The 27,275-nt window shown below is 43.9% G+C and overlaps 1 protein-coding gene across 2 annotated transcripts; it reads right to left on the reverse strand.

The window, feature by feature from the left end:
- On the reverse strand, positions 1 to 27,275 carry LOC135114934 (serine-rich adhesin for platelets-like). 2 transcript variants are annotated; one of them, XM_064031222.1, is made up of 14 exons: positions 20,815 to 27,275; positions 15,205 to 15,371; positions 12,603 to 13,034; positions 12,126 to 12,311; positions 11,671 to 11,763; positions 10,358 to 10,402; positions 9,565 to 9,769; positions 9,260 to 9,408; positions 8,706 to 8,979; positions 7,287 to 7,417; positions 6,727 to 6,854; positions 6,363 to 6,474; positions 1,189 to 1,323; positions 1 to 923 (listed from the first exon to the last, which is right to left on the reverse strand). In XM_064031222.1, exons 1-14 carry the CDS (start codon positions 27,221 to 27,223, stop codon positions 780 to 782), a joined length of 8,610 nt encoding a protein of 2,869 aa, XP_063887292.1. In that variant the 5' UTR covers positions 27,224 to 27,275; the 3' UTR covers positions 1 to 779. The 2 variants fall into 2 exon arrangements, with proteins under 2 accessions (XP_063887292.1, XP_063887293.1); XM_064031223.1 differs by lacking the exon at positions 10,358 to 10,402.

Raw genomic sequence — 27,275 nt, forward strand, 5'->3', positions numbered from 1 at the left:
TTGGAATTTACAAATTTTTTATTGTAAGTAAACAAGTCCAACTGCAATTTATACATGAATAAGTTAACCTTTTCACCTTAGGACACATATGTACAAATTATACATCTCTGCAACGGAGGGACATTGTTCTGTGACATGCTCAGTGGGAGTAGTTAATAGGGCCATTAACACTCTAGTATTTATCAGTACAGTTTAGAGTGGAATAATTTGTGCACAAAAAAGCATTAAAGTTTAATATATCTTCAGTAACTAATTCAAGCAGCTCAGATCATGTACACAGGAGTAAAAGGAAATATACCATGTATTTATCAAATGTTGATTAATATATATATATATTCATATTACAGTCAGTTCTACTTTATAGAAAACTAGCTCTATTTCCTGCCATTGAATGCCATTCCATTAGTGACCGACCAGCAGCAACATACCATTTTTAGTGCCACTTGTGAAGATCCAGCATGCCATACATGGTTACTACTGTTCTGAAGTGCTTGTCATCAATAATGTTTGCATAGCACAGTGACACAGTATTCATATTATTCATCGTGTATCACGCAATATGTAATGCTTATTCAAGTAAAAGGCACATATGTATATGTTCGATTTTATTTACTTTAGCAAGTTATAGAAAAATACACGATTGCAAGTGCAAATGCTATTTAGGACACTATACAGATTTGCTTGCATAAGGTTAAAATTGTGATTCTCTTTCAGTGTACTAGATCCAAGACTTTGGACTTGGCCGTGCATTTGAGGTTTTGCAAAATACTGAAGAATGCTCAAAGTGACCACTTGCGAAGCGTTGAGTTGCCGTGCTTGTTCCAGTCTTCTTGGCTGATCCTGGACTGGGTGAAGGCAGGTGACTCGGCCAACACGCAAGCACCAATATATGCAGCGTGATAGCGGTATGGCGATGCGTGAACCTGCCAGGATAATGAAACATGTCAAGCTCGTGTGAGTGTAATATGTGAATCTAAAGAAAGATATGTGCAATTGATATGAGCAATGAAAAGCCCTCTGTTAATGAAAAAAAAAGTTGAACTATCTAGTACTTTGCTGACTTAGGAAAACTGCACAAGAAATGTGCATTCCTATTATCTAATCTGGTACAACAATGTTGTAAATTAATTACAGACTAAAATGTGTTTTAACATAAAAAGTGAATAACTTCTGAATTTGTTCCCTTACCTTGGGTCTGATGGCAGGTGGGGTCAAGTTGTCCAACTCTGTGGTGAGACGGTCCACCAGGCCAGGGAGCTGCGTCACGCCTCCAGCAAGGAAGATGCTGCGGCTCATCTCTTTGCGAATGTCCATACTGCACTCCTGTGGGGCAGATAGATGTCAGTGAGTGCATGAAGATGTGTAGTTTGACTACAAGTTCCAGAGATAAGGCTCCTGACACTATTATTTGTATTTTCAAAAGGTTGTTGAAGCAAAAAATTTTCAGTACACAATGTTGTATCTATAGAACTGGGCCATTGAAAGATGTATTATGGTAATTTGAGTAGGGGAATGGGTGATGATATTGTATGGTGAAGGGTTGCAAAGGAAGTATGTGTGTGAGTGAAATGAACAGAAGAGGAAGCCCACATACTTAAGTTTTAATATATTTATGATTGTAATAAAGGGAGCTTAATAAGCAAGTAATGTGATGGATGGAAATTAAGTTCTCTGGGGTCTGGAATGAGTGTGTGTGTATCTTCTATACTGAAAGCTTGCGGTTGAGCATTTTGCAGATGCCTTCACCGATTTTTTTTCAGTTAACCACCTGTCCAGGACTTGTCTCCTTTCAAAGCATGGCTGTGCATGAAATGCACACCAGAAATACAACAATAATCTACATATGTGAAAACCTGCCCACCACTCACTTGAAGGAGTGAGTCATTGTGAGAGACAACCACCCCCCCACCAAAATGTCATTAAATCACTTGAATCCTCAGTGCTCTGAGGTCATCACTGTAAGATACCAGAAGCTGACAAATGAAATCTAGGTCGTGCCTTGTTTCAATGAAGATAAGGAGAGCCATATATGACTTCATATTGAAAAAGTGCCAGTTTGTTCCCCAGTATTGTTCCTAGATACACAGGAACCATCCTGGTGAACTAGCCTACAACTTTGCTATCGTCCATGACCTAGAGCAATTGGTGCAACACCCTACTCGTATTCCTGACCGTCTTGGAGATACGCCCAACATTCTTGACCTTTTCCTGACCTCTAATCCTTCTGCTTATGCTGTCACCCTTTCTTCTCCATTGGGCTCCTCCGATCACAATCTCATATCTTTATCTTGTCCTATCGCTCCAATCCCTCCTCAGGATCCCCCTTAGCAAAGGTGCCTCTGGCGTTTTGCCTCTGCTAGCTGGGGGGGACCTGAGGAGGTATTTTGCTGATTTTCCTTGGAATGACTACTGCTTCCGTGTCAGAGACCCATCTTTGTGTGCTGAGCGCATAACAGAAGTGATAGTGTCTGGCATGGAGGCGTACATTCCTCACTCTTTTTCTCGTCCTAAACCTTCTAAACCTTGGTTTAACACAGCTTGTTCTCGTGCTATACATGATAGAGAGGTGGCCCACAAAAGGTAGTTAAGCCTTCCATCACCAGAATCTCATGCACTTTATATTTCTGCCCAGAACCATGCCAAGTCTGTTCTCCAACTAGCCAAAAACTCCTTCATTAACAGAAAATGTCAAAACCTTTCAAGATCTAACTCCCCTCGTGATTTCTGGCATCTAGCCAAAAATATCTTCAATAACTTTGCTTCTTTTTCTTTCCCTCCTCTATTTCAACCAGATGGCACCACTGCTATCACATCTATTTCTAAAGCTGAACTCTTCGCTCAAACCTTTGCTAAAAACTCTACCTTGGACGATTCTGGGCTTGTTCCTCCCTCTCCTCCACCCTCTGACTACTTCATGCCATGTATTAAAATTCTTCGCAATGATGTTTTCCATGCCCTCGCTGGCCTAAACCCTCGGAAGGCTTATGGACCTGATGGGGTCCCTCCTATTGTTCTCCGAAACTGTGCCTCCGTGCTTGCACCTTGCCTAGTCAAACTCTTTCAGCTCTGTCTGTCAACATCTACCTTTCCTTCTTGCTGGAAGTTTGCCTACATTCAACCTGTTCCTAAAAAGGGTGACCGTTCTAATCCCTCAAACTACCGTCCTATTGCTTTAATTTCCTGCTTATCTAAAGTTTTTGAATCTATCCTCAACAGGAAGATTCTTAAACATCTATCACTTCACAACCTTCTATCTGATCGCCAGTATGGGTTCCGTCAAGGCTGCTCTACTGGTGATCTTCTGGCTTTCCTTACTGAGTCTTGGTCATCCTCTTTTAGAGATTTTGGTGAAACTTATGCTGTTGCCTTGGACATATCAAAAGCTTTTGATAGAGTCTGGCACAAAGCTTTGATTTCCAAACTACCCTCCTACGGTTTCTATCCTTCTCTCTGTAACTTCATCTCAAGTTTCCTTTCTGACCGTTCTATTGCTGCTGTGGTAGACGGTCACTGTTCTTCTCCTAAATCTATTAACAGTGGTGTTCCTCAGGGTTCTGTCCTGTCACCCACTCTCTTCTTATTATTCATTAATGATCTTCTAAACCAAACTTCTTGTCCTATCCACTCCTACACTACTGATAATACCACCCTGCGCTTTTCCACGTCTTTTCATAGACGTCTAACCCTTCAGGAGGTAAACATATCACGCAGGGAAGCCACAGAATGCTTGACTTGTGATCTTTCTAAAATTTCTGATTGGGGCAGAGCAAACTTGGTATTGTTCAATGCCTCAAAAACTCAATTCCTCCATCTATCAACTCGACACAACCTTCCAGACAACTATCCCCTCTTCTTCAATGACACTCGACTGTCCTCCTCTTCTATACTGAACATCCTTGGTCTGTCCTTTTTTATAATCTGAACTGGAAACTTCACATCTCATCTCTAGCTAAAACATCTTCTATGAAGTTAGGTGTTCTGAGACGTCTCTGCCAGTTTTTCTCACCCCCCCAGCTGCTAACTCTGCACAAGGGCCTTATCCGTCCATGTGTGGAGTATGATTCACATGTCTGTGGGGGGTTCCACTCATACTACTCTTCTAGACAGGGTGGAATCAAAAGCTTTTCATCTCATCAACTCCTCTCCTCTAACTGACTATCTTCAGCCTCTCTCACTGCCGCAAAGTTGCATATCTAGCTATCTTCTACCACTATTTTCATGCTAACTGCTCTTCTGATCTTGCTAACTGCATGCCTCCCCTCCTTCCGTGGCCTCACTGCACAAGACTTTCTTCTTTCTCTTATCCCTATTCTGTCCACCTCTCTAACGCAAGAGTTAACCAGTTTTCTCAATCATTCATCCCTTTCTCTGGTAAACTCTGGAACTCCCTGCCTGCTTCTGTATTTCCACCTTCCTATGACTTGAATTCCTTCAAGAGGGAGGTTTCAAGACACTTATTCATCAATTTTTTACCACTGCTTTGAACCTTTTATGGGACTGGCATTTCAGTGGGCATATTTTTTTTATTGAATTTTTGTTGCCCTTGGCCAGTGTCCTTCCTACATAAAAAAAAAAAGGTTGGAGTGGAATGAAGATCTCCCATGGTAGATCATAAATGGAAATGGTTTTTGGTCTTATGATGTTGCTTTTTTTCATGCCACTCTCAACTATCTGTCCAAGAACAATATCAAGAGAAAAGCCAGGTGATGACAAACTGAGAGGCAGGTATAAAGAGTTGTTTCAGCTGACAAACTGAGAGGCAGGTATAAAGAGTTGTTTCAGCTGAGCAAAGGCAAAGGCTTTGTCTTTATTTCAGCATCCTATAATGATGGTTAGAAGCAGAATTGGGGAACTCCAGGTAAAACCAAAAATGGCAGAAACATTGAGTGCCCTGCAGCAGCATGCATGCTCATTGCTCAAATAGATAATGCAAGCAATGAGGATCCATGTGATTTCAAGGGTATGTACGTGTGTACTTTGTGTATTCGTTCATAGCTTTCAACTGGAGCCTTAGCTTTTTATATTTGTGTAATGGCACTGCTGATTGGTCAGTCTCGGATACTGTTTCTCCTCCTTTATACTGTGAAATACTTATTTGGTTTCTTGATCATTGGGAGCTAAAATTAAAGAATCTGGAAGTTTTGGATAGAGTTAAGAATATCTATGCTGCTTTTTCTTGGAATTATCACATGGTAAGTAAAAATAATGCCTGTGATAAAGAAAGTTATCCTGAATATGTTAGTGGTATTAAATTTTAGTTAAAGTAGGAAGAAAAAGTGGTAAGCAATGTTTGATCCTAAGCTGTGCAGATACAAGACAACAGTAACTGTCTGTGTACATGTCACAGCTTGGGATAAATTGCTTAGGGTCATCATCCCTCTCTCCACTTCACCTAAAATCTAGTGCCACCACCATATCCTGAAAAACTTTTTGCATCAAATACCACTGTAATTTCTATTTACGGTATCACAATTCCACGAAGCATAAAAGCAGCATAAAACAAAAACTATTATACACATTTTCAACTTAAATATGCTTCTGATCAAGAAACCAAGTAGGTATGGTACAAAATATGGGAGATACAGGTACAAGTAAGCTTGTAGCATGGAGAGGCTAGTGTGTCTCGTTTTTTTTACAATGATGAGCATTACAAATGTAGCCGAAGCCCCACTTGCAAGCTATGATTGTCCTGTATGATCCCCTCCTACCAAGTACATCATAGTGAACAACTAAAATAGAGATAAATTTCATTGCAGTTTTCCATATTGCATGTGTAGATTTTTTTTTAATGTAGATTTTCCTTTGTGGCCTATATACATCTGCTCTCCTTTCATCCCTTACACAATATCTGTCCTTTCACATCTAATGAACTCAAGCTTCCTTCCTCAAGCTTCCTTGCATCATTCAATTATGTTTACCAGTAACTTATGACATTATCTCTACAGGCACAAACTTTCATTCTCTGTTGTAGTAATTTCTTCCAGACTCATCACACATGCCAATGAAACCTTCGTAGATATATCTGTAATGGTAAATACTTCATCCTAATATCTCCGGGATAAACTATTATTCCTTTAGCAACCTTTTGCAGGCTGGGTCCCCACAGTTGGGGCTCCCACTCCTTCCTGTGCCATCCATTCAGTCCCCTCCCTAACTATGCCACCATAAATAGATAGAGGAGGGTTTAACAGCTGCATCCCCTTTGTGCTAAAAGCAAGAAAGTCCATGATTTTCCATGATTTTTTTCCCCCTTCCATCCTGTGCTTGTGCTCCCCCCCCCCCCCCTCAGTTGAGAGCCACTGCTCTAGGGTATACATGCTCAAGCACATTTCCTCTAGAAAACAGTGTAGTAGAGGACCCACCATGATGGCCTTATGGACCAGCTTGTGGAGGCCAGGGTGATCCAGACCCCAGGCATCAGGGTTGAAGAGACCTTCTGTGGCTTGGAAGCGACCAAAGTCTAGGGAAATGGACCTGAAAATTTTTATTTTATTAGATTTTTATGTATTGCATGTCTGCCTAATGATTGCTGTAGAAATTCATGTGTGGTATTTCTGAAAAGTCCACTCCCCATGCTAAATAATAAATAAAGCAAGGTGACTAAGATGATATTGATGAAAGATCATGTGCACTAAATTAGTAATTCCTGTAACTTCACCATTAATATTTTATACATGTGTCAGTAGATGATGAACACATGGTACCTTTTGTTACAAAGCTACTTACTCATAGGGCCAGTCTTTGGTGCAGTACTCAGCTAAGGATACACTCTTTTCAAAGTTTTCAGGATTTTTGGTGCAACGAGCCTTCTCAGTGTTGTAGTGGTGGGCACAGTAGCAGATGTTTTCCAGCACCTAGGAAGTAAAACAGATAGTCACTCTGTAGTTACTAATAAATATATAACATTTGTAACTTGGTTATTTGAGTAATCATGAGTATTAAAAGTAAGAGTGTATCACTTGTATTACCGAGAAAGAATCCAGATGCATCTCAACATGGCATCTAGATTTGTCATTTAGACATTTATGTGTAATTTTCTGCTGTAGAGGCAAGTAAGTGTATGCATGGACATGAACTGCTTAGTTTTGGAATATCAGCAGATGAGTTTTTGTTTTGTTTCCCTTCCAGTTATGAAAAGCATAACTATTTCAGTTACTTTGAGGGACAGGGCACTTTTATGCACTGAATGTAGGTAAAAATAATTTTAGGTTACAAAATTCTAAGATTTAATCAACTTGGCAATTAAAGTACAAGGTTTTTAGCCTTTGCAGGCCATGAACACTTACCTGTCTGATGATGTAGCTCTCCACTTCATTGATGCAGGAGATGTTCCTCATGTACAGGAACTGACGCAGGTGGTCCAGGATGCGGTAGCCCCCATAGGGTACCCGAGACACACCTCCGTCCACAATGTAGCCTGCCACAACAAAACTTCATTAGGTGACATACTTGGTAAACAAATTTTACAATTTTATAATCTCCTGGATTTAGTTATTCTGATCTAGCTCTTCTATTGAAATTATATTATCACTGAAGTAGGTACTGTATTTGATAGATAAAAAGGATAAAATTATACAGTATCTTTAAAAATTTATGCTTAGAATACTGACAAGTGTGTGAGGATGGCTTAATATGTAGAGATATGAACAAGCACAGTGGGATTTATGAAAGTAGATGCAAGTCAGTTGCATGCCTACTTCCCTGGTGCATTCAGAAATGTACTTCCTAAACCATGGCAATAAATAGTAGCAGGAAAAGAGACCAACTAGCAACTCCCACAGATCTGAGGGCTGCCTCAAGGTGGCAACAGAGATGCCAGTGCTTATTTATTTGTGGTGGGAGATTGTCACTTATCATTCACTCCTTCCCTGGCTTTTTGCAATTTTGTGACTGATGCTTCCTGCATCCATAGTTCATTCAAGTGACAATGGGGCATAACCCCAACTTACCCAAGGAAACCTTGACACATATACAGATGTTCATTAAGGCTGGTTACAGTGTGAAGGATATATGTGGAGAGATTGGACAGGCTAAACAAAGCGTGCAATGTTGGGTTGAGAGTCGCTATGACACTCCTGACAACAAAGTTCTGGTCCAACTTAAGAAGCCTGGGCCTTCATACAGGCTCTGCTATAAGCAGACAGTTGAAAATCAAACTAAGTCTGACAACTTGTGAACTTTAGAAATAAACCCAGAACTTTTCTTTACAGTGTTTGTGAGGTTTGGTGTATAAAGGAGAACCTCAACCTTCCCTTCCACATTGCTGTATTGTAGCCACTGCCAAATCCTAAACAAAAACATGACTGCACAGTTTTTGTTCAAAAGTACAGCATGCAGCCACTTGACAATATCAGTTCTTGACTATATGGTCTGATGAGAGCACATTTACTGTCACAGCTAGACATGTGAGAAAGCTGCCTAACTCTGCCTGATTTGTGAAACCTGTGGTACACTGTGAAAACTGTAAAACACTTTGAAAGTTTGATGGTTTGGAGAGCTTTTACTTACTATGAAGGTAATAATGAATTATATTTCCTAGAAAAAAAGCAATCTATGAACAGGGTAAGTGTGAATGCAGTTTTTGCTTAATGTGTAACCTTGACAACTTGAAAATCGGTCTGCACATCTGACTTGTGCCTACTTACTCCCACTGTACTCTAAAGTGTATATAAAGAGTATTCATACTTGTCCACAAACCCACTTACCGTCAATAACAGGCACAATGTCCATCCTTTCCCCAACATCCACTACAATACCAGACGTGGCATTGTAGGCATACAGGGCCAAGATGGACTGATGGGTGAGATTGATCGACCTGACGCCGAACTTGTCAAAAAGCACGCGCAGGAGCTCAGCCTGAGTGTTGGTGTTGAGGACTCGCGGCACAGATAACTGGATGTGGTAGTTCTTGGGGTCCACCTTGAGTTCTGCAAAGGCCTTCTGCAGGAGACTTGAGACAGCACTCAGGTCCACAGAATACTGAGGAGGAATAGGAGATAAAGACATTAAATTATAGCAATTAATTTTATGACCAACATGTGATGTTAAATATGAAAACCTTGGAATGCAAAAGGCTATCAGTTACATTCCTGTTCATTAGTCTGTCATGACTGAAATTACTTCTCACCTTCAAGAAAGTGAGAAATTAGAATAATTAATCATTATCATTGTTTTTAAATACAGCTTTAACAAACTGCAAAGTTAAAAGGGATTTGTTAGTCATCCATCTCCTCAAAGAACTTTTCAAGTGAACTCTTACCTTTGATATTTTGTGCGTTGGCCTGATGGGGAAGGTTAGCGAGGAGGAAGCACGCACATCAGGCGCAAGAGCATCCATGCCCCAGACCTGTCCTCGGCCCTCCCGTCCACTGGCCACCACTGACGGTATGAAGACTTGTGGCAGGGTGGCTGTGGAAAAAAGGGTAGTTAGAATATTTGAGCCAGTGTCTTCCTAGATTCTTCCTTACATTGATATATAGTAGCACAGATATGATGGTTTCTATTTCTAGACAACAAAACACAGCCAACTGTTCTCAACTGTATGTGCAAGATTGCTTTGCTTACCTTGTGAAGCTAAAACCCCTGCCCTGATCGAGGCTGAGCCAATGTCCACAATGATGGTGTCCCTTAGCAAAGTAGGGTTAGTGGGCATGGGCCAGGGCTGCACATACTGGCTTGTAAAGTCCTCCACTGTGTGTGTCTCCAGTGCTCGTCGCCACCGCTCAGCCTCTTGCCGAGAGCTGCAGCGCACCACTACGTAGTGACCCTTCTGTTGGGTGGAGTGGGATGTGTGAGGGAAGAGATGGAAGGAACAAAACCATCAGATAAAATTTAGTGGTGTACAGGATGTCACATTGTGGAAGATTCTTCCCTACTTGGTTGTTGGTAGACATGACCCATAACACAAACTGCTGCATCATTTGGAACAGTATCACTTTGGTGGATATTTTAAGGATTTTCAAGTTATAATTTAAAATATATAATGTATCAACCACAAAATACAGTATATATTATAAGTAGTGTTCTGGTGCACACTATAATCTTTAAATCCACAAATATATACAATATGCACATACTCCACTCAGGACATTCACTTCTGATGTTGAATCTAAAAACCATTAAGTACAGTGTACCAAAATTAAAAGTTAATGTTTTATTTAGCTTTAATATTTACCTGTAGCTACTCATTCTGTTGTTAACAAAAGCATTTGAAAAAACAGATATTTTTAGAAAAAAAAAATCTAATCTTTCCATTTGTTTGATATGACTGATATTTTACTAAAGCAAGTGTTACTGAAACATGTTGAGTTACTGAAGCAAGCATTAGGATTACACCCAGAGGGCATGTGAGACTTACCCCGTCATCAATGCCGAGCATGTTGGAGGCTTTATTGTCACGTCCCTGAAGAGGGAGACAACACCACAGAGGAGAACAAGACCGTTAGTAAGTGAGCTGGACCAAAGGGGTGTGGTGAGGGCAAGGCTCATCCCAGTGAGTGAGGGAAACAGGACGAGCCAAGCAGGGAGATTACAGGATCTTGAAGCACTCTCAGCATAGTAATGTATAGATAATTAACATGTTGAAGGCAGGCAAGCAAGGTTAAGAAGAGAAAAGGTACACAAATATCTGCTGATCAGTTATTTGGTTAGTACACAAATTATGTTTGTACACAATTCTCGGAGAGAAATAGTCTGAACACAATATTATACAGTTTTTTTATAACTCAAGATGCATATTAATAATATATATTAATGGATCCTTGCTCAGGTAGTATGTACTACTAAAGTAAATCAAGACTAGTGATACAATATCATATACTGTTTATTAAATATATTCATAAAAAGCTTAGATACTATTTGCATGATAAGCTTTATTACAACATGCTGTTGTGTATTTACAGTGCAAATATTAGCAGTCTTTGCCAGTGCAAAATGCTTATTATCATTATGGCTACTGTACTGTACTTGTATGTATGGACTGTTCTCTTTTGGCTGTTCTTTGTAGATTGCCTGCCAGGAAGCTAATGCTCTGTGACCATGAAGCTTACTACTGGAACAATCTCTGGCAGTCAGCAAGTGTTCTCTGAGTTATATTATGTCTACAAATAACAATAATCATGTCAGACAGACTATTTACAGCAGGTGTAGAGTCCACACTTAAAATGCCCATAAAAGTGAAGGCATGTGTAAAAGTAGAGAACCATTCAGTGTCATCCATAGATTTTTTTTTCCCACACCAAGACAACCAAGTGCCCTTTGTAGATTTTCCCAAATTATTGTTGCAAAAATAACACCACATCTCTTAATTAGTTCCCATGTCCTCTGAAGACTCATGTCATCTTTGTTGTGTTATCAGGCACAGATCCCAACCCACCCTAACAGTGACTGAAAGCATGTCTAGCCTTGTAACCTGGAACCTTCCCACACACCACCATGGGAAGCTCCATTATGTATGTAGCATTTATGTGCAGTCAGTAAAAAGTCTGAGCCACCCAGAAACAATAAAAGAATAAAGTGTGAAATATGTAGACTATTTTAACTTAATTTAAATGAACTCACCTATGGGTGTTTGACAAATTTTGAATGACTGCACATCAAAACTATACACCATCTTTATATAGCACCATGCTGGAGGATAGAGACAACAGTAGTGGGAGGGACAGTACTCACCCCGTCATCCACACCAACCATGTTTGGCTCCATGCACTCCACTTTGCCTCCCATCAGGGTCATCTTCATGCTGGGCTTGTCTGTCTGTGCACTCTGTGGGTTAGAGGTGGGGCTATGCATTAAATCAAAGCTACTATTTGTATATTTGATGTTTCTGCAGAGGAAAATGACCTAACTGCACATTCTGCAATCAGACAAAGAACTTTGTCTCTATATTTTCTGCACACATTGCAAAGGATCACTCAAAGAAGCAGAACAAAGAAACCTCTTCCTCTGTAGTTAGATTCTTACATTAAGGAAGTGTAACTTTTATCTTGTCTACCTCCTTTAAATAGCATCTAAGTTTATTATACAGATATAGATAGAAGCTTCACCTCCTTTGGCAACTTCTGAGAAACAAATGAGGAATGTATGAACATTGTGACATTTCTTTTCTGACCACAATGAAAACACACCTGATAGTAATAGAGGATCCCGTTCTTTGCCATGAAATACCGTCTCTTCCATGCATTCCAGAAGGTGGCTTTCTTGCGGCCTGATGGAAGCTTCTCCAGGTAGCCTTCAATGTTAACATAGGTGGTGCCTTGACTCTGTATCTTGGGTGCCTCGGGGATGTAATACAGGCGCTTCAGCAGGGGTCTCTGCAGGGAAATGGAAAAAAAAAAAATCAGTCATGGTGGATAAAATTCATCCATAAGAATCCATATATTGGTCCATGAGAAAGACATCATTCAAGGACCTTCAAATAGAATAACTATGAGAATAATATGTACAGCAAATTCAATAAAGATGCTAAATTCCAATCAGTTTCATGTTTACAAGCACTGAATTTAAATAGAGAGAGAGAGAGAGAGAGAGAGAGAGAGAGAGAGAGAGAGAGAGAGAGAGAGAGAGAGAGAGAGAGAGAGAGAGAGCATAAATTCAGGACTCACCGGGTCCCAGCCTGAAGTGGAGTGAGGCTTGCTCATCAATTCCCGCAACTCCTGATCCACCTTCCGGAACTGATTGAAGATTGGCTCCACTGGCTCACTGCTCCCCGGGCCATCCTCTGGAATAGCAGGCGACCCGAGGTTCTCCACGGAGGCGTTGGGCGAGTGGAGGCTGGTGATGGTGGCCGTGCTGGCCACGTCCTGGGAAATGCTGGCCACTGAGGATGATGAGGACTTCCGGCTGAGTGTCTGTCCATTACTTCCGTTGGTGGTGACGCTGCCGTTGGTTTCTGATTTGCCGATGGACGTCTTCCCGGCCTCAAACTGACTCCTGAGTGCTTTGACCGAGGGCAGGAACTTTTTGGACTTGGAAGGACTAGTCAGGGTGTCATTGTTATTGTTGTTGTTGCTGGAGTTCCAGTTCTTGATGTCGACCTGTGAATGATAAGATTGTTAAGATACAGACATGGTCATTTCAAACCTCTCACCAAACTACAGTGTGAGTATTCTGAAAGGGAGATCTCTTACTCAGTGAACTGCTACGTATCTCCGTCATCTACTGTCGGTCTCGCACTTCTGAACCCAATGATTCACAAACCGAGAACTGAATCCCGTTTATGACCCGATGACTGCTTCAGATTCAATTGTCTGATGGCGATGGACGAGGTTCATTCACTTCAATAGTTTTACAGTTACCAGCACTTACAAGAAAGGAGAGAGAGAAAAAAAAAATGGAAAGAAATATCATGTTGCACCCCACTTTATAACTTTGTCAATTCCGCGGCGACATTTAATCCTGTTATTATGGTGCATTAGATATGTCAGTCAATCATATCTACAGTAATTCCCTCTTGCCTGCCTCGCTCATCTAAAAAAACTCAAGACTCAGGGTGTTTCGCGCACCAATGGGAGAGTCCCACACACTGCTTTATGAAAAAGAAGAAAGAAAAGAGTACAGAAAAAAAGGAGGCATAATATTGTAGAATGGCTAAAATATTGGTACTTATCATAAACTATTTGGATGAATTTTAAAGGATGAGAATAAAAGTACCACAGACATGTATGTAGTACATATTCAAACAGGAAACAGATAGCTCATGGAGGTCAGTCATCGAAAGTGAAAGCCAACCATTGTATTTGCTCCATCACAGTCAAGTGGCATTACAAGTGAACGTGTGAGAAAAGGCGAGGCCGACGTATAACAAATTTTAAAGTCCAACTCTTATTAATAGGAGTACAATAAAGTCTCTCTCTCTCTCTCTCTCTCTCTCTCTCTCTCTCTCTCTCTCTCTCTCTCTCTCTCTCTCTCTCTCTATTCGGAAATCTTGCTTTGAAAAGTATAAGGAAATAAAAGAATGTTGCTGCATCATAAATTGCATACTTTTACGTGATCCAGAACAAGAGTATCAATCTTTTGCTTCACTACGACTGGTTCAGCTTCTGCCCTTCATGCATTTCTCTGATTTCCTACACGCACTCCGACTGGGCTACGTAAATTGTGTCAAACTGCACCTATCTTCTTTTTTTTCCGAGTTTTATTACATGATATCGGTTTTCACTTCAAGCGATTCAGTTTTTACTCAGTAATTTCACACTTATTTCCTATTCACATAGTTACCTAAATCATGACACCGCAGCCAATTTTGTTACTCTATTATTCTACATGACAGGCAGCCATTACTAAGCTAACGTCATCTTTACTCCTCTAGCCTCCATCATCACCTCAAAATACTCTCATCTCCGTCACCACCAGTGGAAAGCCTCGCCAGTTTCACCAAGGCGTGCGGGTGGGTGGCGTGGGCGGGCTAGGAGGGAGTGCTGGCTGGGGCAGGGGAGGGTCAAGGCTTACTAGCGGGGAGGTGACTCAGGCCAATACACCCACAGCACGCCAGCCTCTCTCTCTCTCTCTCTCGTCGACAAAAGATTTTACCTACAGCTGACTGACGATACGTTGGCTTTCATTTCTTACTATAGCTACCACTACTACCACTATTACTAACTATTACTGTACTACTGTCGACTGAAGATTTTGCCAAGTACTGATTGGTGGTAGTTTGTGTTTGGACTACTAACTGCTACTGCAATACTACTATTATCAGTATTACTACCTCTACTATTACTTGCTACCTATTCTTATTTCTGATGGTCGACAAAAGATCCCCCTGATAGTAGTTTGGTAGTTCGGGTTTGATCTGTTGCTAGTCTGCCAAAGTGAAAAGAGACTGTCCTTTAGATGGCGGAAAATTACCAACATACTTTTATTTTTGGCCTCATCTTCAATTGTAGCCTGCATATTATATATATATATATATATATATATATATATATATATATATATATATATATATATATATATATATATATATATATATATATATATATATATATATATATATATATATATATATATATATATATATATATATATATATATATATATATATATATAAACAAGGGAGAGTAAACTGAGGTAGTATGAACGCGGGAAATTACCGACAAATCGTAACTTTTCTTTTTTCACCATCGTGTTGTGGTGTAAACTTATATTTAACATGGTATTATAATCAGTCAGGACTCTCTCTCTCTCTCTCTCTCTCTCTCTCACCTTGTTGTTAGCGGCCATCATGTTCCGCTGCCTCTGCCTCACAGTCTCCGGGTACACCTCCACACAACGGTCCTTCTGCGTCCTGTCCTCCTCACGCTTCTGTTTGTGGAGGAGTCCCTGCCTCCCCTCCTTCTCCGCATCCACGGGGGGACCGGGAGAAGGGGTGTCTGTTGGGAGAAAACGGGAATATAAGTTTTTTTTTTTTTTTCACTTTCTTTTTTCTGTTCTTAGTGTGTCTTAATAATGAGAAAAACATATCCCATTTATATCTTATCGGTCGTGATACTGTTTAAAAGTGAACAGAGGCGAAGTTGAAAGCTGGGAAAGGTAAGTTTAGTTAAAGGTTTTACTTGTGTCTTCGTTGCTTCAGTTTTGAGTGGTGGTTTTATTGGTAGCTTTGTTGTTAAAGTTGAAAGAATTATTGTTATCTTCGTTGTTAAAGCTGAAAGAATTACAGTTATTTGGCATCTCAGTTGTTTAAAAGTTAAAGTGGTTTATAAATTATCATCTTTATTATGCAGTTTTATTAGAATCCTCGTTTTCTGTTTTTTGTTCACGACTGTTAAAAGTTTGCAGGCAGCTTTCATGCAAGATTAATTTGTACGTATACCACTGGTGATTCTGTAGGATTTTGTGATTTATGTAATCATGTGTAGTCCCTTCCGGTTACTTCCCGGCTTTGAAGTTGATTTCCTTGATGTGCCTCACGTTGAATGTTACCAAGAGTGTACGACCTTCGGGTGACAAGTTTCTTCATATATAATCAACAATACTGGAATTCAAGGCTATGCGTGTGTGTGATTGAAAGATTTAATGCCAAGCGAGATACTGAAGGAAAATACTTCGTCAATCGCTGCAGGAGAAATTTCCCGCATGTAGTGTTTATTAATACTGGGGAAATATAAAAGTAAATATCAAAACTGGAATTGAAGGCTACGCAATGACAATCGACCTTAAAAGGAAATCAGCAAAACGGCATGGATTCCAAAATATACAAATAGAAGTTCTAATACTGTAAGGAGAGAGAGAGAGAGAGAGAGAAAAAAAAAAGAGTCAATAAATTTTAAGTATACTCCTAAGAATGGAGTATCAGAAACAAGCCTAGCGATGAAAGAAGAGATTTTCGTGCATTTCGTTAAAGCGGGAATATCACAGACGTCAACTAAGCCATGAGGGAAAGAATTATATTTTCAACAATACGAAGAAATTATAAAACCCACGTCAATACTTACAACAGAAAAGAGGGACTTCAAGAATTTATATTAACAGGAATATTCGAAGCTGCGTCGCAAACACGGAGAATGAGGGAGGAAGGACCTGGCTGGCTCCACGCCTCTGCCAGTCCGCCCACCGCTAACAACACAACGAGGGCCTGGCTGGCATAATACTCCCGCTCCCACACTCCCCAAGAAGGTGATGTGCTTGGCAAAACTCCAAGTACATCTAACATATTTGAAAGTCCTGCATGATGTATTCCTATCCATGGTTAGTAACGGATGTCACTCATTGATATTCTTCTAAAATGACAGATGATCGTCTTGTACTCCATTTTCGAAGCAAACAAAAACATTAGACATTTACATATAATCGACATGACGTACACTTTATAAAGAAGCTCGAAAAAAAAAAAATGAAAACGTGTTTAGGGTAGTGGCGGTTGTACACCGACTCGTAAACGGGGCAAATGCCACACCAATACCACCGTTAGTCTTGTTGCTGCGACGCCCACGTATTTAAATCTCCCTCCCGCCACAACACAAGACTCGATCGAGACTCACCTTAACCTTGCGTCACCAACACTTCACAAATTGCACCTCAACACACTGCTCCCACACACCATCTCGACTCTTATCTCTGCCTCCCTCTCTCTCTCTCTCCCACACAAACATTACTTTCAAACACACACTCTCCCTCTCACCTGACGCGCACACACCACCACCACCACCATCACCTGCACCTCTTTCCCTCTTCCTCCCTCTCTACCCTCCTTCCCTCTCCCCGCCGCCACCATCACTCAGCCATCATCTCATAACACGCCATTACTCCATTTTTTTTTCTCTTCACCTTACCCAGAATGACCTTGAGAAACTTTAGCATGACCTCCTTCCTGTTAAGTTATCACGAGGCAAACCACACGACTACACACACACACACACACACACACACACACACACACAGGTGGTAATCAATATTCAAACACCTGCACCTAGTTACTTGCAGGTGAGGCACGTCACCTGAATAGCAAAAATCGATAGCAGTAGTTGCGTCGTTACCAAGAGCTCTGGGGTAACGAGTAAGTGCAACTGCATATTTGTGTCTCTTCCAGTTGTCGTATTATAATATCCGGTGACTTATTGATGTTCAGTGGGAAGAAGGAAAGGTTAATGCGGGGATTTTGGAATCACAAGGGAAAAAAAATAGTCGAGAGAGAGAGAGAGAGAGAGAGAGAGAGAGAGAGAGAGAGAGAGAGAGAGAGAGAGTATTGGTGATTCAGTCTTGGTGATTCAGTCGTTTGCTTTAGTGTGTCAATAGTCTAATCAGATCAAACCACAGCAACCCCCCCTAGCTCTGGCAAAACATGGCCACTTATCACATGTGCTAATCAGGCGCGTGTGTCAGGTACGGCGGCGCTGCGAGGCCACCAAAACAACATGTGTGTGTGTGTGTGTGTGTGTGTTCAGTTGTGTGTTTTAGGATACCGACAACATACAACGAGGCACGAGGCTAGGGGTCCTGTTTACACACACACACACACACACAACACTGAAATATGAACGATGTCTCACCGCGCTAACCTATACATATACCTTTATCTTGCAATACACTCTTTTTGCATGTCCACCTCTTGATCATTTCTAAATGCAATATGTGGTTCTTAACTGGCTTGAGTTATATCATTTTTACAATTAATGCGTATATAATTCAAGTCTTTAGTCATTACAGGGAATGAGGAAGAGTAACATCCATATTTTGTTTTCTCTTCTTTCAATGGAAGTTTGATCCGTATCTAAATGTTTCTATAGAAACCAGGAAGAGGACGAAATGTTAAGAAATTAAGGAGTTTGGATAACCATCTTAGGAACATTACAAAAATATGAGGAGGGAAGCTGCAAGAAGCCGTGAGGCCTACACATGGCAGTCCCTGTTTAATTTATCCTCTCCACCTCTGCCATTATTCATGCAAGTAATAACACACCACTTGTTTATGCACAATCAGCGCAGAGGAGGCAACATCGGGGCGTTAAAGGTTGGGTAATTGACGTCTTGGGTGAGGAGACAAGGGGTGCATGGCCGTGCCCTTATACAACAAAAGTGACCGTCTGTTTACAGTTTTTCTACGAGGAAGCAGGAGGAGGTTAAGTCAGTCATCCGTGACGCAAATAATATCTGTTCATTTGCCGTCCTAGAGTGACAATAATGGTGCAATTGAAAGTTTGGCACCGCGACAACAAGGTCAGAAACTACAGAGTCGTGGGATGATTAAGTAATCGACCGACTGACTGGTTTAAAGATGCTGGAGAGAGAGAGAGAGAGAGAGAGAGAGAGAGAGAGAGAGAGAGAGAGAGAGAGAGAGAGAGAGAGAGACGATAAAAAGACTTAGGCCACAATGTTTGCATAGTTCATTACTAAACAGCACGTATTAAACTACAGTCAGCTAATGTGAGATAAAAGTTGGTTTATTTGAGCATCTCCTGCCAATTTTACTCGACTAAATAATATGGACTTTTCGATCACTTCTTTTGTTGTCAGTGGAGTCTTTGGAAAATAAATTAATTTGCACTACATTTTATCAACTCAATGAGAAGCCATATCAGCCAAAGGCTTAATGACGCACACGCTGACTGGTTGCTTTGTTTCTAGGTGTATTTTGATTGTTTCTCAATGCTCAGGACGTCTCAGTACCAGTAAAATCTTCCAGGGACTGTGAGTGGGGATGGGGTGTTAGAGAGAGAGAGAGAGAGAGAGAGAGAGAGAGAGAGAGAGAGAGAGAGAGAGAGAGAGAGAGAGAGAGCATCCTCTCCACGACTCCCTTAAACAGGTTGAATCTACTTTTTTTTTGGGGGGGAGAGGGATCTACAAGTTTGGTGTTTGCGATGCGTCTTTGAACATGAGATTAAATGTCCAAATATATGCATGCTGATCAACACGACACACACACACACAGACACACCACTAACAAAACGTCTACTTCAATTCCTCACCAAACTCCTACAGCTCCTCCAGCCCTCCACGACAACTCCAGGGCTCCAGGGCACCCACGCCACGCTCAGGGCTTCGTCTCGCCCTCTAACGGTCCCTCCCTTCCTCCTCTGCGCCTTTCGGTCTTGCAGCGGAAGAACACAGGCGGAAAGGACACCCACACTGGCCGGGCACTCGAGGCCTCACTGAACCACGCGTGTAAACTCATTCATTACGTGTCCCGTTTGCTGTCTCACGCCCCGCACCAATTCGCCCCGCCCAGCCAAGGTGTGAGAAAGTATGGCGCCACATAATGTGACCCAATCCTCGTCAGTAACACCAGACACGTCCAGGCTAATGATGTGGAGGGTGAGGAAAATGTACACGAAAGGGAATCTTGTGTGGCGTACGTGCGGCAGAGAAGCAAGGCAAAGAAGGACGCGTGGGGTGACTGTTAGTCTGTTTATCCTCAGTTCAGTTTTGTGGGAGCGAAAGAAAGTCTTTATGAGCGGCGTGGTGGAAATGCGATGGTTCTATAGACGTGAAAGGAGCTTTAGATGAGGGAGAGGGTACACTGCAGCAAGAGAAGGGGGGAAATTATGCCAAAGAAGAGGGGAAGAGGGGAAGAAGGGAAAAAACAGAGGGAACAAAAAAAAAGTAAGGTGGTATTGAGTGTACACGAGGTTGTAAGGTGCTGGGTGATACTGCTCCTGCCGTCCCCGCTACACATACATGACAAACTTATCGCCTCGTATCGCTGTTCCCGCCCCCTACAGTAGCTGGATTGTGACGCAGCAATAAGTCCTATCATGCTCCCCACCCCACTTACCTCTACCACCACGACCACAACCACTACTACTCAACCGTTCATAAAGCGATTTGCGAATGTGCGTTTATATATATAATTATATATATATATATATATATATATATATATATATATATATATATATATATATATATATATATATATATATATATATATATATATATATATATATATATATTATGTTTTTCTTGTTTCTCTGATATGTGTGATCTTGTTTCGTTCCTTTAGCATTTGTATTATAATAAAACCTCGTGTGTCATTAGTAGTAACGAGATGCAAGCCCATGCAGACACACACACACACACACACACACACACACACACACACACACACACACACACACACACACACACACCACTATAGTTATAAGATAGCAGTGTAATAAGATAACATTACCACTATAGTAATAAGATAGCAGTGTAATAAGATAACATTACCACTATAGTAATAAGATAGCAGTGTAATAAGATAACATTACCGATGCATCATGTAGTTCTGGATTAAAGCCTCAATCCTCACAGTGGTTAGGATGCAAAACAACAGCAGCAGCAGCAGCAGCAGCAAAGGGGGTAATAAACAACTAGTCAAAGGTAGGGGATTACCTCTATCTTCGGAGCTATCACTATCATAGTAATAGTCCAGCTTGTCCAAGTCCGGGTAGCGATGTTCCCGAAGATGCAGCGGCGGCAGCGTCAGGGTCTCGATGCCCTGCCGCTCTGCCCATGTGCGGAGGCTGACGGTGGGGCGCTCCCATGTGTGTGCCACCTGCTTCCTTTTCTCCTGCCCATAGCTCTCCTCGTCTGCGGGAGGAGGGGGAGGAGGAGGAACAGAGGGTCGTGCAGTCGGAATGCGGTAAATTCTGTTACGAGTGTGTTCCCCAGGGGTGAGGCAGTGGTCTGAGTCCTGGGGGTGGTAGGGGTGGCACGGCTTAGGCTTCCAGTCTTGGTGAAGTTTCCAGTTTTGGTAGTTAAGTTCTGAGTCTTCGTGGTGAGGGGAGTCTTGGTGGAGTTCTGAGTCTTTGTGGTGAAGTTCTGAGTCTTGATGGTGATGTTCTGAGTCTTGATGGTGAGGTTCTGAGTCTGGGCAATGAGGAGAATCTTGTTGAGGATTCAAGTCTTGGTGAGGTTCTGAGTTTTCATATTGAGGTTTCCAGTCTAGATGAAGTTCCAACTCTTGGCGAGTTTCTGAATCTTCGTGACGAGATTCCAAATCTTGGTGCAGTTCTGCGTCTTGGTGAAGTTTAAAGTCTTGATGGTAAACTTCAAAGTCCTGATGGTGAGGTTCCACGTCTTGGTGGTGTTGTTCTACGTCTTGGTGGTGTTGTTCTACGTCTTGGTGGTGTTGCTCCACGTCTTGGTGGTGTTGTTCCACGTCTTGGTGGTGCTGTTCCACGTTTTGGTGTTGTTCCACGTCTTGGTGGTGTTCTTCCACGTCTTGGTGGTGCTGTTCCACGTCTTGGTGGTGTTGTTCTACGTCTTGTTGGTGTTGTTCCACGTCTTGGTGGTGTTGTTCCACGTCTTGGTGGTGCTGTTCCACGTCTTGGTGGTGTTGTTCCACGTCTTGGTGGTGCTGTTCCACGTCTTGGTGGTGTTGTTCCACGTCTTGGTGGTGCTGTTTCACGTCTTGGTGGTGTTGTTCTACGTCTTGTTGGTGTTGTTCCACGTCTTGGTGGTGTTGTTCCACGTCTTGGTGGTGTTGTTCCACGTCTTGGTGGTGCTGTTTCACGTCTTGGTGGTGTTGTTCTACGTCTTGTTGGTGTTGTTCCACGTCTTGGTGGTGTTCTTCCACGTCTTGGTAGTGTTGTTCTACGTCTTGGTGGTGTTGTTCTACGTCTTGGTGGTGTTGTTCTACGTCTTGGTGGTGTTGTTCTACGTCTTCCAGGTCAAGGTGTTCCTCAGCAGCACCAAGGCGGTCCTCTATCGCTTCACTCGTCTGTCTGTCCTCCAGAGTTGCTGCCTCTTCGTTTTCTATTTCCGTGGCTGGTTCATGTGCTTCCTCTTCTGCGTCCTTCTGTGATTCCAGCTCCTTTGAGTTGCCTCCTGCAGATTGGGAACAACTTTCCTCGGAGTCTTGCTGGGCCTCTGCCTTGACCTCAGGACTTGGGCAGGATTCCTTAGAGTCATTCACACGCTCACATTTCGGTTCGTCGCCTGAGTCGCCACCTCGCGGAGAATCCTGAATGCTAAATTCACTTTCATCGTTCACAAAAGCGTCATTGTTCAATCCTTTCTCAAGTGACTTTAGTGAGTCGCTACTAGAGACGAGGCTTTCCTGCAACAACGCTGTCGTCTCTGAGTTGTCTGTGGTGGCTGGGAGGTGTTCTTCCCGGCGAGGTGTTCCATTAGCGAGGGTTCTGTGCTCCTGCTCCTTGCAAGAAGCCACTGCACTGTGCTCCAGAGTGGTGTATTTGCTCCTTGTCTCTTCATTGGATTTACTTTGGTTTTGAGCGCCTGGTGCGAAATGTGACGATAACAAAACGGTGAAGGTTTTCATGTCCTCAGAAGACAGATGCTCCGGGGGCGGGGCGGGGATGGGAATTTCCGAGGGGTAGTGGGACGGGTCGCTCATATCATACAGCTTTTGTTTGCGATGGAATATCCTTGAAAAGTACTTAATTTTGGAGCCACTTTCTGTCTGTCGGCGAGAACTTTTCTCTAACTTCTGTTGGATTCTGGTGTAAAATCTATCCTTTAGCGACCCTGTTCTCTTTAAAGTTCTCTTCAGACTCCTTCTTTTCTTCTCCGATTGCGTTGAGCCTTCAGACAGTCTTCGGGAGGGATCAGAGTTTGTCTCCACCTCACCTGTCGCCCTCAGTGTTGGCTTCCCCACTCCATTGTGCTCAGTGTGAGGGGACGACTCTGGAGTACTTTGATTGGAAAACGCCCTCAGAGAAGTGGTGCACGTCTGGTCCCGTTGGGGGGACACCAGCGCCAAGGCGGACGTGCTGAGGCTCGGGGACACGTCTCGAATCGTCTTAGTTTTGGGAGGGCGAGGGAGTGAACTGAACTGTCTCTTTTTTCTCACAGGAGCGATGGGCGCCGTCTGGGGCTGGTCTTGGCTGGCATCAGTCGCAGCATCTTCCTGGTGCAAACTACGCGAGATGGACGGATTTCTTCTCCGTCTCGGGGGAGGAACCTGCACTGCGGTGCTTCCCGTTGTCGCCTTCACGTCTCGCTCCTCACAGAGTTTCTGGGATTGATGTTTGGAGTAATTATCGTCACTCTTGCTGGGAACGGGCGGCAATTCCTTGTCCTTGTTTCCGTCACCGCCACCGTCACTTTCTATCTCCATCTCATTTTTCCCCTCTGCCTCAGACTGGCCATCAATGAACACCGGCTCGTCTTTTTCCTGAAGCTGCGGCTCCTCATCCTTCCTAGCAACTCCCTTACTGCCCCAGCCGTCACCCTCCCTAGCGACAGTCTCCCCTACCGGCTCCTCTTCCACGGAGTCATCCGGGTTGTTGGTATTGGCGGCGGGCAGTACACAGCAGCTCGGCTTCTGGTACTGGGTGCTCAATGTGTCACCGCCGCTCCCTTCTACTACCTGCTCCTCGTCTCCCTCCCCCTCTTCTCCTTCACCACCTGACCCACTATCACTGCCTCGCTCCCCCTCAGCCTCCGTCCCGCTTCCATTCAGCCTGTCATCCAGGTAGATTTTTTTCTCTCTTTCTAACCTACTATCGCTACTGCCCTGCTCCGCTTTATCTGGGTCCATGCCACCCGCTCTTAACCTGTTGTTAATGCTCTCGCTCCCACTCGCTTCTGCGTCTAGTCTTTCTAGCCTGCTGTCGCTGCCCTCTCTCCTTTCTGCTGTCTGCTCGCTGCCAGATCTGCTGTCGCTGATCTGCTTTTGGTCACAATTTGGAGTACCCACTTCTGGTCTAACACTGTCCTTATTCTGCTTTGCTTCCTCTTCTCTCTCGCTGTCCATGGCCTTTCTGGATCTGGCTGTGTTTGTTTGTTTGCGTCGTGCGGGTCTGGCGGGGGGCGGCTTGGGGCTGTCACTCTCACTACTTTCATATTTCAAAACGTTGACATGACCATTTCCTAGCTTCATCATTTCGGTGCGAGATGACTGTATAGGCTTCAGTGGCGAGGGGGCGGTGGTAGTGGTGGCGGTGGTGGTGGAGGTGGTAATGGTGGTGGTGGTGGCGGATCGTGAGTCGCTTGCAGTGAGTGCCGAGAGGTCAAGAGGCTGAGTATGAGCGGGTTTTTTCTGGCGGTGAGCGTGAGTGTCCTCGCCTAGACCCTCGCTGGGTACCTTGGCCCTTGGAAGTGGGCTTGTCTCTGCCTCTATACCGGTAATGGTCGTGATGGTGGCGACTTGTTGTTGTTGTTGTTGTAAAGGAATAATGGCTATAAGTGTCAGAGTGTTTGGTACACTTCCTTTTTCCCTTTTCTTTTCTTGCTTCTCATTTTCCTTCTTCTCTTTTTCCTCCGTCTGACTAATCACATCAGGAGCTGAAGTGCAGTTCTCTAGTAGCGTCGCCTCCTCCTCTCTTCCGCTGCCGTCAGGGGTGTGCATGTGTGGGTGACCCTGAGAGCTTCCGGACACACCCCACCCATCCACACCTCCTGACATGCCCATGCAGTCTCCTGGAGCACCCATATCACTGCCGCCTCCGCCATCAGATTCTCGAGTAAGTTGCACTGGAGGAGAGTCAGGAGAGAGGGGAGACTCTGAGGTGGTGAGGCTGTGAGTCCTTCTGTGCGGCCTCGGGGGTGGCTCTGGTTTTCTCTTCCTTGTTACAGAAGTGACATCAGCGTCCTTGCCTTTCTCTACTACATCAGTGCTTTCCTGTTCGTCGCTTTGATCTCTTTCAGTATGTAATGGATGTTTCGTGACGCAGAACTCGCTGCTGGGGGCATTCAGCGGCGGCTTGAAGGTGTCGGGTTCATCAGCAAGCCCTGTAGGTCGCGCCTCGTCCTCCTTCATGTCTTTCGCAGCGTCAGCAGGAGAAAGGCAAGTGAAAGGGTATCGGGTGAGTGTTGCTTCATCGCCACTTTTATCATTATTCTCGGTGTGCGACGCGTCCTCCTCCTGCATGCTGGAGGCGTGCTGAACAGGGACACTAGCTAAGGAGTGGTGCTCGGGGCTGACTACAGAGCGGCTGGTGCCCCAGGCAACATCATCCAGACTGCTAATGACGGTAGTGGCCCTTGTGGTTTGAAAGATAATGGTGTCCTTTCTGTCCTTACTGGTCTCGCTTAGAGACGCCTTCTGACCTACACATTCACTATTGTATATCTGTCCCGGTGATGGAGGAGCCAAGTGTCCCTGCGTCTCACCGTCAGCTTCCAATGGTTCTGCTGCTGGGGGTGAGTCAGGTATGATCTTAGGGTGCTGATGGGCTGTAGCTGCGCAGTCACGGAACACTGGTTCTAGCTGAGGTGAAACAGCGTCTTCCGAGGCAATATTAGTCAAGGTTTCGTGCTTCCTTACTGATGATGAATTGTCCTTGTCACCACTACCACCACAACCACCTGTTCCTCCATATTCATCAACACCTTTCCCTCCCTCATCCCCGCCTCCTGCGCCTGCCTCAGCATCACTTGTGGGACATAAAACTTCAAGGCCACTGTGCGCGTGTCCCGTTATGGTGGAGCTCAGGGTGCCCACCACTTGCTCGGGACGAATTCCTGCCGTGTTGTCCAGAGTGACTAGATTTTCATATTCCTGATCGTGGCTTTCATTCTCTCCTTCACCAGAGCCATTTGGGTTTTCAGACTGCACGAGCAGTAAGTCCTCACATCTGCCAGTCATCGTCCGTGGTGCCTGAGTATTGCTTTCACTTTCTTTAATCAAGTTATTAACACATATTCCTTCTATCTCTACGACACCCTCACTGGCCTCCTCACGTCCGTCTTTTTTCACTGACAGGACCGAGGTAGTGTTGTGGGCGGCGGTTAATGTTATGGCCTCGGGTGTTCCGCCGGCACCGCTCAGAGTGTTGGCTGCTGAGGAACTGTGGCCGCCTCCAGCATTCCCGCGCCACATCTTTGCCTCCTCGTTTTGTTTCGTTTCTTTTCCACAAATGTTTTCGTCAGCATCCTCTTCCTTTCCCTCCTCCCCCTCCTGTCCTTCATCACCAATGATCGCTGCGTCCCGCCTCTCACTACCGGCGGGTTCCAGCTCGTGCCAGCTGGCGTCCACCACCTTCACTGACTCCGTGTCTTCGTCTGAAGACACCTCAAACTCGTATATGGTGGAGAGAATGCGTTGGCCGGTCACCGCATCGAAGTACGGCTCGTGACTAGAATATCCCCATGACTCATCATGCATCTCAAAGTTGTACTGGATCACCTTGGGTGTAGAGAGGGACGCCGCGCCGTGCATATCAAACAGCTGTCCGCTGGGGAAAGGCTCTATGGTGTCAAGAAGGCGATCGTCGTCGCTATCAAATAGTCTAAAGCCAGCCTTTGGTTTCATCTCCGCCTCGTCAGCGGACAAGCTACGGCAGGGGGTGTACGAGTCGTGGGTTTCGGGCTCGTAGTCGAAGCTGGAGATCCTGTCCAGCTCGGTGTTCTGCCTCTCGATCAGACCCTCGAAGAAAGACTTCACGCTGTCCCAGTTGGTGAAGTCTTCGCTGTTCGGGTCAAACTCCACGATCCCATTGTCGTGCGTCAGGTTGGCATCAATGAAGAAGTCGCTACCGTCCTGGTCAAACCACGAGGCGTCACCAGAGTCCTCGAATTCGACCCCTTCGCTCTTGGTCTTCGAGGATGGACTCAGTGACGGGCGTCTCTCCTCAGCCTCATCATCCTCCAGGGGCGTCTTGGCGTCCTCGTCATCCTGCTCTAGTGAGTCTGAATAATCGGACTCCGTATTAGTCATCTCAGACACTCCACTGTCTGTCAGGACTGAATCACTGGGAGAGAACTGGGGCTTTAAAGGTCCTTCACAGATCACCGTGTTCTCCCTGCCCACCTCGAGGGGGCCGGCGGCACTAACAGTATTGATCTGTCCTTCCCTCCTCTCCTCAACCCTTTCGTTTCTAAGTTCCCCCTCCATCTTGTACGGCTGTGCTACTGAACTGGCTTCCACCTCCACTACCACCTAAGAA

The sequence above is a fragment of the Scylla paramamosain genome, chromosome 28, assembly GCF_035594125.1.
Source record: "Scylla paramamosain isolate STU-SP2022 chromosome 28, ASM3559412v1, whole genome shotgun sequence".
NCBI classification, from domain to species: domain Eukaryota; kingdom Metazoa; phylum Arthropoda; class Malacostraca; order Decapoda; family Portunidae; genus Scylla; species Scylla paramamosain.